This window comes from Brachyhypopomus gauderio, unplaced genomic scaffold (assembly GCF_052324685.1).
Source record: "Brachyhypopomus gauderio isolate BG-103 unplaced genomic scaffold, BGAUD_0.2 sc46, whole genome shotgun sequence".
NCBI lineage: Eukaryota > Metazoa > Chordata > Actinopteri > Gymnotiformes > Hypopomidae > Brachyhypopomus > Brachyhypopomus gauderio.
Genome location: NW_027506872.1, coordinates 560001 through 577500, shown reverse-complemented (window position 1 = coordinate 577500; position 17500 = coordinate 560001). Strand labels below are relative to the sequence as shown.

Here is a 17500-nt window from a genome sequence, read left to right as displayed (position 1 = left end):
CATTTTGGACGAGTTTCAGGTCACGTCTGAAATCTTTTCTAGGTGACTTAAGTGCAAATTCAACTTGAGGGATCACTCAAGTGCCCATCTCTGGTCTTTCCTGGTCTGTTTTGTCCAGGTTGGTTTTCCTGTGTTCTGACCCGGTCTGTTTTGTCCAGGTTGGTTTTCCTGTGTTCTGACCCGGTCTGTTTTGTCCAGGTTGGTTTTCCTGTGTTCTGACCCGGTCTGTTTTGTCCAGGGGCCACATATGTTCTGTCTAGCTCTTTTCTATGTGTTCTTACATGATTCATTAATCCAAACATGAGAACGAATTAACAAGGAATAATTATCCTGCCATTCAAATCTGTTGTATAAATATTTCTCTCTCTCTCTCTCACACACACACACACACACACACACACACACACACACACACCGCAAGGCCTGTGATACCTATCTCGATTAAAAGAGATCCATTTAGATTAGGTTACATCACTGTGCTTGGTGACATCATTGTGCTTGGTGACATCACTGTACTTTGTGACCTCACTGTGCTTGGTAACATTATTGGCTTATTGCTTATTGCTTTGTTTGATCTTGAGCGTTTTTAGTATTGTCTCTGTGTTAAATATAGACGTAGAAGTGTGTGTGTGTGTGTGTGTGTGTGTGTGTGTGTGTGTGTGTGTGTGTGTGTGTGTGTGTGTGTGTGTGTGTGTGTGTGTGTGAGTGTGTGTGTGTGTGTGTGTGTGGACTGAAATGTGTGATAGGCCTCACTTTTCACCACACACTAATTCTCACACACACACATGCACAATCATACCAACACATGCACACACACATGCACACACACATGCACACTCATTGTCTGATGTTAGTCTCATTTTGGAGTGTCTGATGTTTGACTGGCTCATATTGGACTGGCTCATGTTAGACTGTATCATGTTAGACTGTCTCATGTTAGACTGGCTCATGTTAGACTGTCTGATGTTAGACTGTTTCATGCTGGACTGTTTCATGTTAGACTGTCTCTTGTTGGACTGTCTGATGTTAGACTGTTTCATGCTGGACTGCTTCATGTTAGACTGTCTCTTGTTGGACTGTCTGATGTTAGACTGTGTCATGTTGGACTGTCTGATGTTAGACTGTTTCATGCTGGACTGCTTCATGTTAGACTGTCTCTTGTTGGACTGTCTGATGTTAGACTGTTTCATGTTAGACTGGCTCATGTTGGACTGACTAATGTTAGACTGTCTGATGTTAGACTGTATCATGTTAGACTGTTTCATGTTAGACTGTTTCATGTTAGACTGGCTCATGTTAGACTGTCTGTTGTTGGACTGTCTGATGTTCGACTGTTTCATATTGAACTGTGTGTGTGTGTGTGTGTGTGTGTGTGTGTGTGTGAGAGAGAGAGAGAGAGAATGTATGTGTGTGTGTGTGAGAGAGAGAGAGAGAATGTGTGTGTGTGTGAGAGAGAGAGAGAGAGAGAGAAAATATGTGTTTGTGTGTGTGTGTGTGAGAGAGAGAGAGAGAGAGAGAATGTGTGTGTGTGTGTGTGTGTGTGAGAGAGAGAGAGAGAGAATGTGTGTGTGTGTGAGAGAGAGAGAGAATGTGTGTGTGTGTGTGTGTGTGTGTGAGAGAGAGAGAGAGAGAGAGAGAGAGAGAGAGAGAGAGAAAGTTTGTGTGATACAGTACAGATACAGTCATGTCTGTGTGAGCTCCCAGATTTTCGTGTTGTTTTCTGGTTTTAAATGAGAGAAATAATAAAATAATCTACAGAAACACTGCATAAAGCTTTATTAACAACGGAACAATAAAAAACAAGACTAAAAATGATAAAATCTGAGACAATTTAGAAGATTTCTGCTTATATCTGCAAGAGAGGAACACATCCAGACAGAGCAGCTATCAGCAGAACTGAGGTGAGAGAAATCAGAGGAAAACTCATCTCCTTCAGCAGCATTCATTAATCAACAACAGCACACCTGTGAGTGACACTACCTGTTCACACAGTGGAGAAAAAATAAGACTTTGTAGACTTAAATGTAGCTGATATTTAAGTGATTTTAATAGCAAAGCTAAAATTAAGCTAAAGGCTAAAGCTAAATTGTTAGTTGACATCTGAAATAAACATTCCGTCAGTGGCATTCAATAAGCTCCTGGAATGAGCCAATCACAAGAGGCCCTGCCGCCTCCCTGCTGTCCTGAGGAGAGTGTAACCTCACTCTGCAATCCTGCACAGCTCTGTCCAGTCATATACCCCCCCCGAGGTAAAGAGTGACAACGCCCGAAAGCAGTTCAAACACAAACTCCTGAAAGAGAAGCTGGAAACTCTGTTCGCAGATTTATACAAGACTGGCCAGGTCAGCAACCTCATCTTCTACTCTGACCACCCCAGCTCATGGCACAGAGCTCTGACCTCCCACTACACCGCTGTGAAGAAGGAGGACATCTGTAACGGGTGGAAGCTGAAAAGACCCCTGTGACCCAGATACAGTGATGACCACAGTCAACATATATAAGAACGGAACACTCATGGTCCAGGGGAACCTCAGTGAGTTTCAGGAGGTCTTCAATGACCTAAAGGAGACTGCAGAGAAAGAAAAACCCAGTGATACTCCCTCACACAGCACCACAGCACTGAATCTTCACCCACAGCACAACCCAGCACAACCCTCAACTCAGGAACAGATAGACATTGAGCAAGACCAACACCCGTCAATCCACACCTCCATTACGCTCATAAAGGAGCACTTCTCACGACTGGAAGTGGAGGTAGTACACCTTCGGGAGATGGTCCTCAAAGACAAAGAGCTGGAAAAAGGCAGAGAGACCTACAGGACAGAGCTGGCGGAACTTAAAGAACAGCTGAGAGTTCTTCAGAAGGACAGGGAAGAAGACAGGGCCTTCCACAGGAAGGAGATGGCTGCTCTGAGAGAGGAACTGAGACGGAGAGATGAGATAGTTCAGAGTCTGAGAGAACACCTGCTCTCCCTCAATCCACTACAGGGTTCTATAACAGCAGATACCCCCATCCAGGACAGCCTGTACACCCAACCACATGCTTCAACCTCCACCAGCCCACAGCACCCTCCTCCCTCAACCAGCAACCTCCAACAACCTCCACCTTTAACCCCCACTGTCTCACAACAGCCTCTCAGCCAGCAGACATATACAGAGCTAAGTGACCAGGACACAAACTCTAATGAAAGAAGAACTACACACCATCTGGACATCATACTTCTAATGGACTCCAATGGGAAGTTTGTGGATGAGAAAAAGCTCTTCCCTAAACATAGAGTGGCTAAACTCTGGTGCCCTACTACAAAAACAGCACCCACATCATAATCCATACAGGAACAAATGACCTGAGAGCTCAACAAGAGAGAGTGGCGTTATCCCTGAGAGCAGTTTTAGAAAAGGCCTGCAACACTTTCCCTACCGCAAAAATCATTATCTCCATCCTGTTGCCCCGCAAAGACTTCCACCCTTATACAATCCAGAAAATCAACGCCAGTATCTCCAGAGAGTGTGCCCTCCGACAAAACACCCACCTCGCCCACCACCCGTCACTGGATACAACCTGTCTCTTCGACCAGGTCCATTTATTTAAAAAGGTAATTTCTGTTTTTGCCAAGACCCTAAAGGACGTCACACTGGCCCGGAACATCTCCACCCCCCAACGCAACACTAGATATGGTTCACAATCCACATGGCCTTCAAGACCCTCACCACGACCCGTAAATGGACTAGTCCCCCATCTTAGACCTCAGGAACATGGACCTCATTATCCACTACTGCCAGATAAGTGGAGGAGTCACCACAAATACGTTGGTGACCCACCTCCACCCTTATCTCCACCCTTATCTCCACCCTTACCTCCACCCTTACCTACCAGTGTTACACACGATGCACCGATGAATCAAGGCCTAGCTCCTCAGCAGGGCCAGTTCAGGCCAGGAAGTCTGACCTATGCCCAGGCTGTCAGCAAATCAGCAAACCCCAATAACTCTGAGCTCAGAGACATTCTGCAGATGCTCAATCACATCTACACCCATCTGGTGGGACACGGTCCATGGTAAGAGACATGGTGAAGGTCATCATTTTGCAGTGTATATAACTGACTGACTGTTCTGAATGTTTTAATGTATTTATATACTTTATAGTTTACTCTGAATTTATATATAATTTACTTATATACTTATCTATTTCCAATTTTAGCTCTTATTTTGAAAACCAGATAACAACACATGTTCGTTCATGCAGTATGGCATCTTTTCGTATCTCGCTATGGAATATTCAGGGTTTAAACTCTTCTATATTTGGGTTAAAGAGCAGAAACCCCGATTTTTTGAAGGAAATAAGAGGCATTGATATACTGATTTTGCAGGAGACATGGTGTAGGGGAGACGTGCCCACTGGTTGTCCCCCAGGTTACAGGGAATTAGTGGTCCCCTCCACCAAATTAAAAGGAGTAACACAGAGAAGAGACTCAGGGGGGATGCTCCTTTGGTTTAAATCTGAACTGATTAATTCAATTCAAACAGTAAAACAAGGAGAAAATCATCTCTGGATAAGCAGTTAACCTCAACCCCCAAAATATTCTTCTCTGTGTCATCTATATCCCCCCAGCAGAATCCCCCTATTTTAACGATGAAACCTTCCCAGACTTAGAGAAACAGTTCAGCCAATTCCATTCACAAGGACACATCATCATCTGTGGGGACCTGAATGCTAGAACAGGAGCTCAGCCTGACTCCATCAGTTCTCATGGTGATCGACTGATCTAACATCAGTACTCATGGTGATCGACTGATCTAACATCAGTTCTCATGGTGATCGACTGATCTAACATCAGTTCTCATGGTGATCGACTGATCTAGCATCAGTACTCATGGTGATCACTTTGGTTCACAGGGTCTAACATAAACTTCCCAGCCTCCTCCCCCAGAGAAAACTACGACACGTGTGTGAACGCTCAAGGCAGGAACCTGCTGCAGCTCTGTCGAAGCCTGGGTCTGTACATCCTGAACGGACGGCTGAGAGGGGACTCCTTCGGTCAGTTCACCCACAGCTCAGCTCTGGGCAGCAGTACTGTAGACTATGCTATAACTGATCTGGACCCGACTTTCCTGATAGCCTTTACAGTCAAGCCACTAACCCCCCTGTCGGACCACAGCCAAATTACCCTATACCTAAAAAGATCCATTGCACATGATCACATGAAACCCCCCAACAAACTGTTCAAACTCAGACATCCCCTCAGGTGGGCTCAGGACAGTACAGATAAATACCTCCAGGCCATAAACAGCCAGGAGATCCAGTCTTGTCTCCAATCCTTTCTATTAAACACCTTCCCCCAAAATAAAGAAGGCATTGATATGGCTGTGGAAAACCTAAACGCTATTTTTAATTATGCAGTCCAAATATCCAATCTGACCATCAAGAAAATCAAACCAAGCAAAGTCCAATCAGATCAATGGTTCGATCATGACTGCAAGATAAAGAGAAATGAAGTCCGAAAATTATCCAATCAGAAACACAGGGAGCCACAGAATCAGGAATTATGCAATAAATACTGTAAGGTACTGAGAGAATATAAACATACCCTCAAAAACAAAAAAAATACCAATACACACAACAACAAATACACAACCTGGAGACTTCAATCAACTCCAACTCATTCTGGTAGAACTGAAAATCAATAAACAGAAAAAAACAAGATGATTTAATAATTAATGATGGAGACGTATGGAGAAACCATTTTCAATCATTGTACAGTCGTCCATCATTAAATATAGAGCAACAACAAATATCACGTAAACTGGAAACACTCCAGAGAGTAATCAAAGACTATCAGAGCCCACTGGACTTCCCGATCACAGAGTCCGAGTTAGAGGAACAGCTCAAAGGCCTCCAGCCTAGAAAAGCATGTGGTACAGACGGCGTACTAAACTAAATGCTTATAAACACAAATTCTAAATTCAAACTGGCCATTCTAAAACTCTTCAACCTTATCTTACATACAGGGTATTTTCCCTCCGCCTGGAATCAGGGTCTCATAACCCCTATATTCAAATCAGGAGATAAATACGACCCCAACAATTACAGAGGAATTTGTGTGAGCAGCAACCTGGGCAAGGTCTTCTGTAGCATCCTCAACTCTCGTCTCACAAACTACCTCACCGACCATAACATCCTTAGCAGAACTCAGATCGGCTTCTTACCCAACCACCGACCATAACATCTCTAGCAGAACTCAGATCGGCTTCTTACCCAACCACCGACCATAACATCCTTAGCAGAACTCAGATCGGCTTCTTACCCAACCACCGACCATAACATCCTTAGCAGAACTCAGATCGGCTTCTTACTCAACCACCCAACGTCTGACCACATTTTCACCCTCCACACACTAATTGATAAATATGTAAATCAGAACAAAAAACCAATCTTTGCATGTTTTGTAGATTTCCAAAAAGCGTTCAACTCCATTTGGCACGCGGGGTTATTCTATAGACTTATTGAAAGCGGTGTGGGAGGGAAAATGTACGACGTTATTAAATCGATGTACTCTCACAGTAATTGTGCAGTGAAAATCGGAACTCTGAGAACGGAGTTCTTTCCACAGTCCCGAGGAGTACGTCAGGGCTGCAGCCTAAGCCCCACCCTCTTTAACTTATACATCAACCAGCTGGCTGAAACACTGGATCAGTGTGAATCAGTACCCAAACTCTCTTTGGGGGACACTGGGATCAAATGCCTCCTATATGTGGATGACCTTGTTCTGCTGTCACCTACAGGAGAAGATCTCCAAGAAAGCTTAAAAGCACTGGAGAACTTCTGTCAAACCTGGGCCCTAAAACTAAACCACCAGAAAACTAAAATAATGATAATTCAGAGGAGGTTTAAAAATCTGAGGAACCACACCTTCACAATTAACAACACTAACATCCAGCACACTAAAGCATACACCTATCTGGGGATAACCATCTGCTCCACAGGGGGTTTTGGCTTGGCGGTGAAGGAACTCAAAGAGAAGGCAAGGAGAGCTGTGTTTGCCATCAGAAAATCAATAAAGTTTGAAATACCAATTCCAATCTGGATTAAATTATTTAAATCAGTAATAGAACCTATAGCCCTGTATGGCAGTGAGGTGTGGGGGCCCCTGGTACAGAATGACTTCAATAAGTGGGACAAACATCCAGTTGAAGCCCTGCACACAGAAGTCTGCAAAAGCATCCTGCATGTGCAGAGAAAGACACCCAATAATGGGTGCAGGGCTGAACTAGGACAGTACCCCCTCCTGATCACCATTCACAAACGAGCTCTGAACTTCTGGAGGCACATCAAATCCAGTGACCCCCAATCGCTGCACTACAAAGCACTGTCCAGCCAGGACCTCAACATCGACAGGAGTCCCCTCAGCCAGCTGGTCATGACCCTCAATGGCCTAAAACCCAACGACATCACTCACAACAAACATCCTCACTACACACTCACTCGCAAAATCAGACCCAATCAAATTATAACCCAACACAAACATCACTACCTCACACACTGGACCCACACTGCCCAACAACAACACAAACTGCAGTGCTACTTGGCCCTCAACCGAGAGTACACACTGGCCCCTTACCTCACAGACATCAAAGAGAGGTCACTGAGGAAGATCTTGACCAGGTACAGACTCAGTGAGCACAATCTGGCCATCGAGACAGGCCATCACAGGCAGAAGTGAACCCCCAGAGAGGCGAGGCTGTGCTCTCACTGTGAGCTCTCGGTGGTGGAGACAGAGCAGCACTTCCTGACTGAGTGCTCTAAGTATGAGCGGATCAGATCCAGGTTCTACCTAAGAGCCAGTAGAGTCTGTCCAGAGTTCCAGCTCTGCACTGACTCTGAGAAGCTCCAGTACATACTGGGAGAGAAAAAAGAGCTGATCAAACTCGCAGCACAATATATAACAGACTGCCACAACTTGAAAGAGAGCAGTGGGGATAGTAACTGATTATTACTGATTAATTACACATTTATGTCTCCCTAAACTTATTCTCCTTCAATTAATGTTAATTACCATTAATAATAATCATTCTCTCTGTAAATATCTATTATAATTGTATCTGTTTTTATTGTTATTGTTTTATTATTGTTGTTATTCGTGGTAGTAGTAGTAATAGTAGTTATAGTAGTAGTTGTAGTAGTATGTAACGAACCAACCAGGCAGACAAGGATCCAAATGCAGAATAAGGTTGTTTTTATTTGTGAAGTGCATACAGAGCACTCGAACAGACGAATAACTCCGCTGAGCATGTGTGGTGTATGGGTGCTGTAGTCGAGGTCAGGACGGTCCAGAGTCACGCCGGGTAGACAGAGGGCTGAAAGGTTACAGGGGCTAGGCTGGAAACGAGGTCTGGAACAAGAGCAGGGGTCAGTACACAGGAGATCAATCACGGAGATAGAACGCTTGGTAAGTGGCATGGCAACAATACTTCACAACCCGGAAGTGAGAGGGGGAAGCTTAAGTATACGTGAATATAGGAGTTAACGAGCAGCAGGTGTAGGGAATATTTCGGGTGGTCACATGCTGTTCCTGACATAGTAGTGGTAGTATTAGTGGTAGTAGTAGAGTAATAGTAGTTTTATTATTTTGTTTATTGATTTGTATTGATTTGTATTTTATGATATATATTTGTATATTGTTTGACTGCTTTGGCAATAGTGTACCTTGATACAGTCATGCCAATAAAGCATTATTGAATTTGAATTTGAATTTGAGAGAGAGAGAGAGAATGTGTGTGTGTGTGTGTGTGAGAGAGAGAGAGAGAATGTGTGTGTGTGTGTGTGTGTTTGTGTGTGTGTGTGTGTGTGTGTGTGGTGTGTGTGTGTGTGTGTGTGTGTGTGTGTGTGAGAGAGAGAGAGAGAGAGAGAGAAAGAATGTGTGTGTGTGTGTGTGAGAGAGAAAGAATGTGTGTGTCTGTGTGTGTGTGAGAGAGAGAGTGAAAGAGAGAGAGAATGTGTGTGTGTGTGTATGTGTGTGTGTGTGTGTGTGTGTGTGAGAGAGAGAGAGAGAGAGAGAGAGAGATAATTGTGTGTGTGTGTGTGTTCTGCTGCTGAGCACTAAAACTTCACTTCTCTTCCCACTTTATCTTCTGCACTACCTTCCACTCATCTCCTCTTCCTCTTCCGTGCCATAGCCACGTCCCCTGCTGCTGTTACCATGGTGTCAATGCAAGCCCAGAAACATTCATTTTATTTTTTAGGGTTCACACACGTAGTGTGGGAAACCTATTGTAATTGCTCAGGTTTTTTCTTCTTCTTATTATTATTATTACTTTTCTACGCATTTAAAAAGGCCCAGAGGCCCAGAGACACCAAACTTGGCAGCAAGGTGTAGTCTGTTTGCAGGACCGTGCTAAAGTACAGAGACCCACATTGGCCTTATGGTGGCGCTGTAGCGCAGCATTTTGCGTTTTGGTCCATATCTCCCACACCGTAGGTCCTAGAAACGAAATTCAGCAGCTATATCTTTGACCAATCTTCATGTAACTTGATATGCTTATAGGGCACATAACTTTGGGGTCCCAGGTAAAATCTGGCCACGATTGTCTAATAGGGGGCGCTATAACATGGGAAAAACTGTTTCTCATCAACCATGTCACATCAAGCCAAAACTTTACATGCATCATCACGGGGTCAAGAGGTATCAAGGCACATAATGATGACGTCATCATTCAAAAAACATGGCCGCCATGAGCCAATTAATTGGTTTTAGCCATTTGACAGACTTAACATTTGCCAATCGACACGAAACCTGACCAATATGCATACCTCAGGAATCTGTGTCACGCTGTGCAGTTTCAAAAGATTTGGCCACTAGATGGCGCTATTTGTGAAAATCAGTGTTCTCAAGTCTCACGCATTGAGCGTGTGACACACGCATTTGACCGTCTTCACACGCTCACACTCCACACTTCCGATTTCTCATGCCGAAAAAAAAAAATCTAGTTTACTATCTGATCCATATCTATATCGCCCTTACGTTCGCCACCCCCCCCGCTCAACAACTAACGTTCGCCACCCATCCCCACCCCCGCTCAACAACTAACGTTCGCCACCGACTCCAGATATCACTCTGAAATGAATTCTAAACTTGAGAGCCCTGGTGAAAATGATGAATATCTCCTCCATATTTTCGCTTAGAACATGCGACTTGATTCTTTTGATTCCTTGCAGTACACCTGACAACTTTGCAATTACAAATCCTAATATAGCCGCAAGCGGCGATTGGCGGGTTTACACACGAATAGGCATTTTGGCCTCAATAGGCAAAAAGAAGCCCAATAGGTCCTTTAGACCTAAAAGTGAAAAGAAGCTGTTTGAGTGGAAAAAATGCATAAATAAATCAATGTGCAAAAAAAGATTCAATTGAGGCACTAAAGGCCCAAAAGGTTCAAAATAAATTAAAATGATTCAGATCACAGAACTAAATCACATGCTGAGATCAGCTTTGTGTGTGTTTTGGAATTTGGCCACTAGATGGAGTACTATATAACTACCATACTGATATCTCATTAATCTCAGTAATGCAATAGGACTTTGGTGAAATAAAAGGTTCATTTCTGGTCAGGCAGTGCACTTTTTGTTATGAGATGTAATTGCAATGTTATAGACCTCATTGATCTGAATCATACAAGCCCCATTACTTGTCTGTATTCTGCATAACAAGATTGCTGCATGAGTTTTTATGATTTCTTAGGTTTTTGGGTACTGTAGCGCCCCCGACAGGCCAATTTTAACCAAGCTTTGCATACCTCACAAGGACCTCAGTCTATAAAAGCCTTTCAAATTGGAAGTTGATCACTTACATGTTTTATGAGTTATAGCAATAAAGGTCATTTATGGCATGGCCAGAAGGATATAATGGGAAAATGGCCCCACCTGAAAATGTAAAAATGCAACATTTTTTTCATAATTATTTAACTACAGTGTCTACAGATTATGCCCATGCCACTCTTGCCATCATTGGATCAAATTCCTACGACTAGTTTGAAAAGTGCTATTTTCAAACAATTGATGAATGTGATCTAAATCATTTTGCCAATACAATTTATTTTGAACCTTTTGGGCCTTTAGTGCCTCAATTGAATCTTTTTTTGCGCATTGATTTATTTAGGCATTTTTTCCACTGAAACAGCTTCTTTTCACTTTTAGGGCTTCTTTTTGCCTGTTGAGGCCAAGAGGCCTATTTGTGTGTTAACCCGCCAACTGCTGCTTGCGGCTATATTTTGCTATTGTTTTTATTGCACCCCAATCCAATTTTACCACCAACTCAAGCTTAAGAAAGCTCCACCCTAACCCTAGCTCCACCCTAACCCCCACCCAAAAACCTCAATCAGGAAAACCCAGAGTGGAGGAGCACCGGGTGATTTTAAGACAAGACCTCTTTTGTTTTAACATGGGAAAGGCAGCCCCCTCTGGCCCCTCCCCCTGGCCCCACCCCTACCCCTAATTCGCCTATTTGGGCTGTTTTGCATGTGAATGGCAGACTAGTGGAGCATTACTAAGTCTGCTGTGAGCAGCTCAGTGAATGTCCATCAGACTGATCATTACACTAATTAGACTCCAGCTCAGTGAATGTCCATCAGACTGTTCTCAGACTGTCATCAGACTGATCATTACACTAATTAGACTCCAGCTCAGTGAATATCCATCAGACTGTTCTCAGACTGTCATCAGACTGATCATTACACTAATTAGACTCCAGCTCAGTGAATTTCCATCAGACTGTTCTCAGACTGTCATCAGACTCATCATCTACACTAATTAGACTCCAGCTCAGCGAATGTCCATCAGACTCTTCTCAGACTGTCATCAGACTGATCATTACACTAATTAGACTCCAGCTCAGTGAATGTCCATCAGACTGTTCTCAGACTGTCATCAGACTCATCATCTACACTAATTAGACTCCAGCCCAGTGAATGTCCATCAGACTGTTCTCAGACTGTCATCAGACTGATCATTACACTAATTAGACTCCAGCTCAGTGAATGTCCATCAGACTCTTCTCAGACTGTCATCAGACTCATCATCTACACTAATTAGTCTCCAGCCCAGTGAATGTCCATCAGACTCTTCTCAGACTATCATCAGACTCATCATCTACACTAATTAGACTCCAGCTCAGCGAATGTCCATCAGAGTGTCATCAGACTGATCATCTACACTAATTAGACTCCAGCTCAGCGAATGTCCATCAGACTCTTCTCAGACTGTCATCAGACTGATCATTACACTAATTAGACTCCAGTTCAGTGAATGTCCATCAGACTGTTCTCAGACTGTCATCAGACTCATCATCTACACTAATTAGACTCCAGCCCAGTGAATGTCCATCAGACTGTTCTCAGACTGTCATCAGACTCATCATCTACACCAATTAGACTCCAGCTAAGTGAATGTCCATCAGACTCTTCTCAGACTGTCATCAGACTCAGCATCTACACTAATTAGACTCCAGCTCAGCGAATGTCCATCAGAGTGTCATCAGACTGATCATCTACACTAATTAGACTCCAGCCAAGTGAATGTCCATCAGACTGTTCTCAGACTGTCATCAGACTCAGCATCTACACTAATTAGACTCCAGCTCAGCGAATGTCCATCAGAGTGTCATCAGACTGATCATCTACACTAATTAGACTCCAGCCCAGTGAATGTCCATCAGACTGTTCTCCACTCGATTAGTTACACTAATTAGACTCCAGTCCAACAACTGTTCAAAGTATTTGGGAGAAGTTTATTCTCACACCCACACACTCTTCTTCCTCTTCTCTCTCTCTCTCTTCCCCTCTCCCTCTCTCCCTCTCTTGCTCCCCCCCCCTCTCTCTCTCCCCCCCCCCTCTCTCTCCCTCCCTATTTTCTGTGCTTGGTGTGAGTATTACCCCCTTCTCCATTATTGTACTGGTTTGCTCTGGTGGTCTGAATGGCTCAGGGTGCGTGGGTTGTCTAGATCTAGGCGGAACACGACTGCCCAGGGTACGTTTGACTGTTTTTTCTGATTATTGTAAAATCTTGAAACTTGTCTTATTTGTGTAGTAATAATATATACTTATTATAAACCACCAAATGTTGGATCTAGAATCACAGTATTATATTGGAGTATAGCATTTCTAACCTCTATCTGGATTTAATCATTTTTCACATTTTAACAGTTTCTCAGTTTAGTGTGTGCGTGTTTCCAATTTTCATACTACCAATATCATATGACTAAAAAATCTTTGTGCTAATTCCACTCTGGGATCTCTGCTGTTAATCCCTTGAGATCGGCCCTTCCACAAACATCTTCAGCCTTTAATGTTTAAAGTATGATGTCTTTAAAATATGATGTCTGTTGCCTCTCTGAGGGTACTGAGTTCCTTTTCATATTTTTTTATGTTTAATAGTCTGATAGATAATCTGATAACAGTCTGATAGATAACTGATGGAGCTGTGTGTTCCACACCCACCTTGGTGTGGTCTATACCCACCCTGCTATAGTTTACACCCACCTTGGTGTGGTCTATACCCACCCTGCTATAGTTTACACCCACCTTGGTGTGGTCTACACCCACCCTGCTATAGTTTACACCCACCTTGGTGTGGTCTACACCCACCCTGCTATAGTTTACACCCACCTTGGTGTGGTCTACACCCACACTACTATAGTTTACACCCACCTTGGTGTGGTCTACACCCACCCTGCTATAGTTTACACTCACCTTGGTGTGGTCTACACCCACCCTGCTATAGTTTACACTCACCTTGGTGTGGTCTACACCCACCCTGCTATAGTATACACTCACCTTGGTGTGGTCTACACCCACCCTGCTATAGTTTACACTCACCTTGGTGTGGTCTACACCCACCCTGCTATAGTTTACACCCACCTTAGTGTGGTCTATACCCACCCTGCTATAGTTTACACCCACCTTAGTGTGGTCCACATGAAATGAAATGTGCCATATTTTGTCAATTGTGATTTTTCATTTGTCCTCTGCATTTTCCCATCTGTGCAATTAGAACACACATACACACACTAGTGATTACTAGGGGGCTGTGGATCACACATGCCCAGAGCGTTGGGCAGCCCGAGCCCGGCGCTTGGGGAGCAGTTTGGGTTAGGTGCCTTGCTCAAGGGCACCTCAGTCATGGCCTCAGGTCACGACCCTCCGGTCACAAGACCAGTTTCCTACCACAGGACCAATTACTACATCCATCCTGGTGTGGTCTACACTCACCCTGGTGTGGTCTACACACCCTGGTGTGGTCGATACTCACCCTGATGTGGTTTACACACACCCTGCTGTGGTTTACACACACCCTGCTGTGGTCTACACACACCCTGCTGTGGTTTACACTCACCCTGGTGTGGTTTACACACCCTGGTGTGGTCTACACACACCCTGCTGTGGTTTACACACACCCTGGTGTGGTCTACACACACCCTGGTGTGGTCTACACACCCTGGTGTGGTCTACACACACCCTGGTGTGGTCTACACACCCTGCTGTGGTCTACACACACCCTGCTGTGGTCTACACACACCCTGCTCTGCTGTGGTCTACACACACCCTGCTGTGGTTTACACTCACCCTGATGTGGTTTACACCCATCCTGGTATGGTCTACACACACCCTGCTGTGGTCTACACACACCCTGCTGTGGTCTACACTCACCCTGGTGTGGTTTACACACACCCTGCTGTGGCAGTTACAGTTACAGTAATATTCAGGATATCACCATCACTGACTTGTCTTTGTTTTCAGGCCCTGTATATATATATATATATATATATATATATATATATATATATATATATATATATATATATGTGTGTGTGTGTGTGTGTGTGTGTGTGTGTGTGTGTGTGTGTGTGTGTGTGTGTGTGTCCCACAGCCGGGTCTTATGGGGGGTGACATGGGAGTGGTCAGTCCAGGCACAGTGTCTCCTACTAAGCCGGGGGGACAGTACTTTCAGCACTATGGCACTAATCCTCGACGGAGACCCCTCCATGCCGACACGATGGGTGAGCCACTCTTCATCACCTTTACCATCGTCATCGTTACACTCATCCCTGTGTTTAACTACTTCGTGTTTTTCCAGTGAAAGAAATAATTAAATAAAATCTAAAAGCAGAATTAATCAAAGACATATACATATATAAACATTTTGAGACATGTTTTGAGTTCAGGTAAAACAGGTAAAAGTATTTCATTTTCATAGAACCTCAGATTGTCTTACATGTCACATTACGCATGCTATAAAGGAAGACATTCTAATTCTGTGTAAAAAACAGAATAACCTGCAGTGCGATATTTCAACAGCACAATATTTCAGTGGTGCGATATTTCAGCAGTACGATATTTCAGTGGTGAGATATTTCAGCAGTGAGATTTTTCAGCAGGACCATATTTCAGTGGTGCGATATTTCAGCAGTATGATATTTCAGTGGTGCGATATTTCAGCAGTATGATAATTCAGTGGTGCGATATTTCAGCAGTACGTACGATATTTCAGCAGTACGATATTTCAGCGGTGCGATATTTCAGTGGTGCGATATTTTAGCAGTACGTACGATATTTCAGCAGTACGATATTTCAGCAGTACGATATTTCAGCGGTACGATATTTCAGCGGTGCGATATTTCAGTGGTGCGATATTTTAGCAGTACGTACGATATTTCAGCAGTGCGATATTTTAGCAGTATGATATTCCAGCAGTAGGATGTTTCAGTGGAAGATGGTGGAGACCAACCATTCAGCTCCTACGGTAGTTTGTTTTTGGGGTTTGTTCTGCTCAGACAGCAGACGTAACCGTGACAGCAGACGTCCAGGTCCCAGTCTGGGGGCATGTAGGCTCACCAGGCAATTTTCACCTCCCTTCATTTCACACACACACACACACACACACACACAGTCACACACACACACACACACACACACACACACACACACACACACACACACACACACACACAAACATAGTTCATACAGTAATAAACACAAAAAAGCCTGTGTGTGACATTGCAGCTTTCCTTTCTTTTGATGGGCGAGTTAAAAAGTTTTTTTTTTTAGATTTTATTCCCCTAACTCTACGCCAGCGGTTGCTCATCTAGAATGTGTTACTGACATCACCTCTTAACCCCTCCCTCTTCTAACGTTTCAGACGTGCAGACGAAGAAAGTCCGTAAGGTGCCACCCGGTCTGCCTTCCTCTGTAAGTCCCGTCTGCTTCTCAGTGTTCGTCACCACAAGTTCCGCCTATCAGACCTCCCAGGCTGTTGGCTCCGCCCCCTGCATGCCACCGCCCTGCCCATGTCTCCCCACTGAGAGTGTGGATTTGTGTTTCCCTTTGATTCCCATGATGGCTCTGTGCTAGATGGTTCACGTTTTATCAGCAGCCCAGGGTTAGGGTTAGGGTTAGGGTTTAGGGTTTAGGGGTTAGGGTTAGCATTATCATCCTGACATGTCCCTGTATGTCTCGTGTCCTTCGCTCCCTTCATAAACATCCAATATTGTGGATTTTAAACACATGAAAGTGTTTGAAGATCAAGAGGTCATGGACTTGAGCAATCACGTGTGTGTGTGTGTGTGTGTGTGTGTGTGTGTGTGTGTGTGTGTGTGTGTGTGTGTGTGTGTGTGTGTAGGGCAGCCATGCAGAGCCAGACTGGTGTGTGTGTGTGTGGGCGTGTCCACCATGTCACCCTCTCAATTTAAAACAAAACAAGATCTGTGCTGAGGTCTCCTGATGGGGAACCAGGGCCAAGGGCTCTCACTCCTCTCACTCCTCTCACATCTCTCACTCCTCTAAATCCTCTCACTCCTATTACACATCTCACTCCTCTCACATCTCTCACTCCTCTCACATCTCTCACTCCTCTAAATCCTCTCACTCCTATTACACATCTCACTCCTCTCACATCTCTCACTCCTCTAAATCCTCTCACTCCTATTACACATCTCACTCCTCTCACTCCTCTCACATCTCTCACTCCTCTAAATCTTCTCACACATCTCATTCCTCTCAAACCTCTCACTCCTCTAACTCCTCCTTTGTCTTTCTCTCTCTCTTTCTTCTCTCTACTACTTCACATTCAAATACGTAGTACATGAATGTCATTTTCAAAATTCATTTTAATTTCCATGTGTTGATTTTAGGCTTCTGTTTGTATCTGAAAATCATTCATGGTGCGATTGTCACGCAAATGCCATCATTTCCCTAATTATGGGATGGCTGTCCTAGTTAATTATGGGGTGGTTGCTACTGCTGTGAAGTTTAATGGTGCTGTTTAAAAAAACAACAGCAAACTACGGAGTTTTACTCCCTCATCCTGCTGCTGCAGATCGTCCTGGAAACGCCCGGTCAGCCCCCCCACCCCCCCCACATCAGCCACCCAATCACCCCCCTCCCCCCTCCACCCCAGGCCCGCGCGTCTCCGCTACTCCTTGGCGGAGTTTGTTTAAAGTCGACAGCGTTAATTA

The 17500-nt window shown here is 44.2% G+C and overlaps 1 protein-coding gene across 1 annotated transcript in view; it reads left to right on the top strand.

Moving 5' to 3' along the window:
- Positions 1–17500, top strand: part of tcf4 (transcription factor 4) — a 216995-nt gene that overhangs the window by 114512 nt on the left and 84983 nt on the right. The window contains 2 exon segments of the mRNA XM_076986358.1: positions 14917–15046; positions 16186–16235. Coding sequence (XP_076842473.1) covers positions 14917–15046; positions 16186–16235 — 180 coding nt within the window.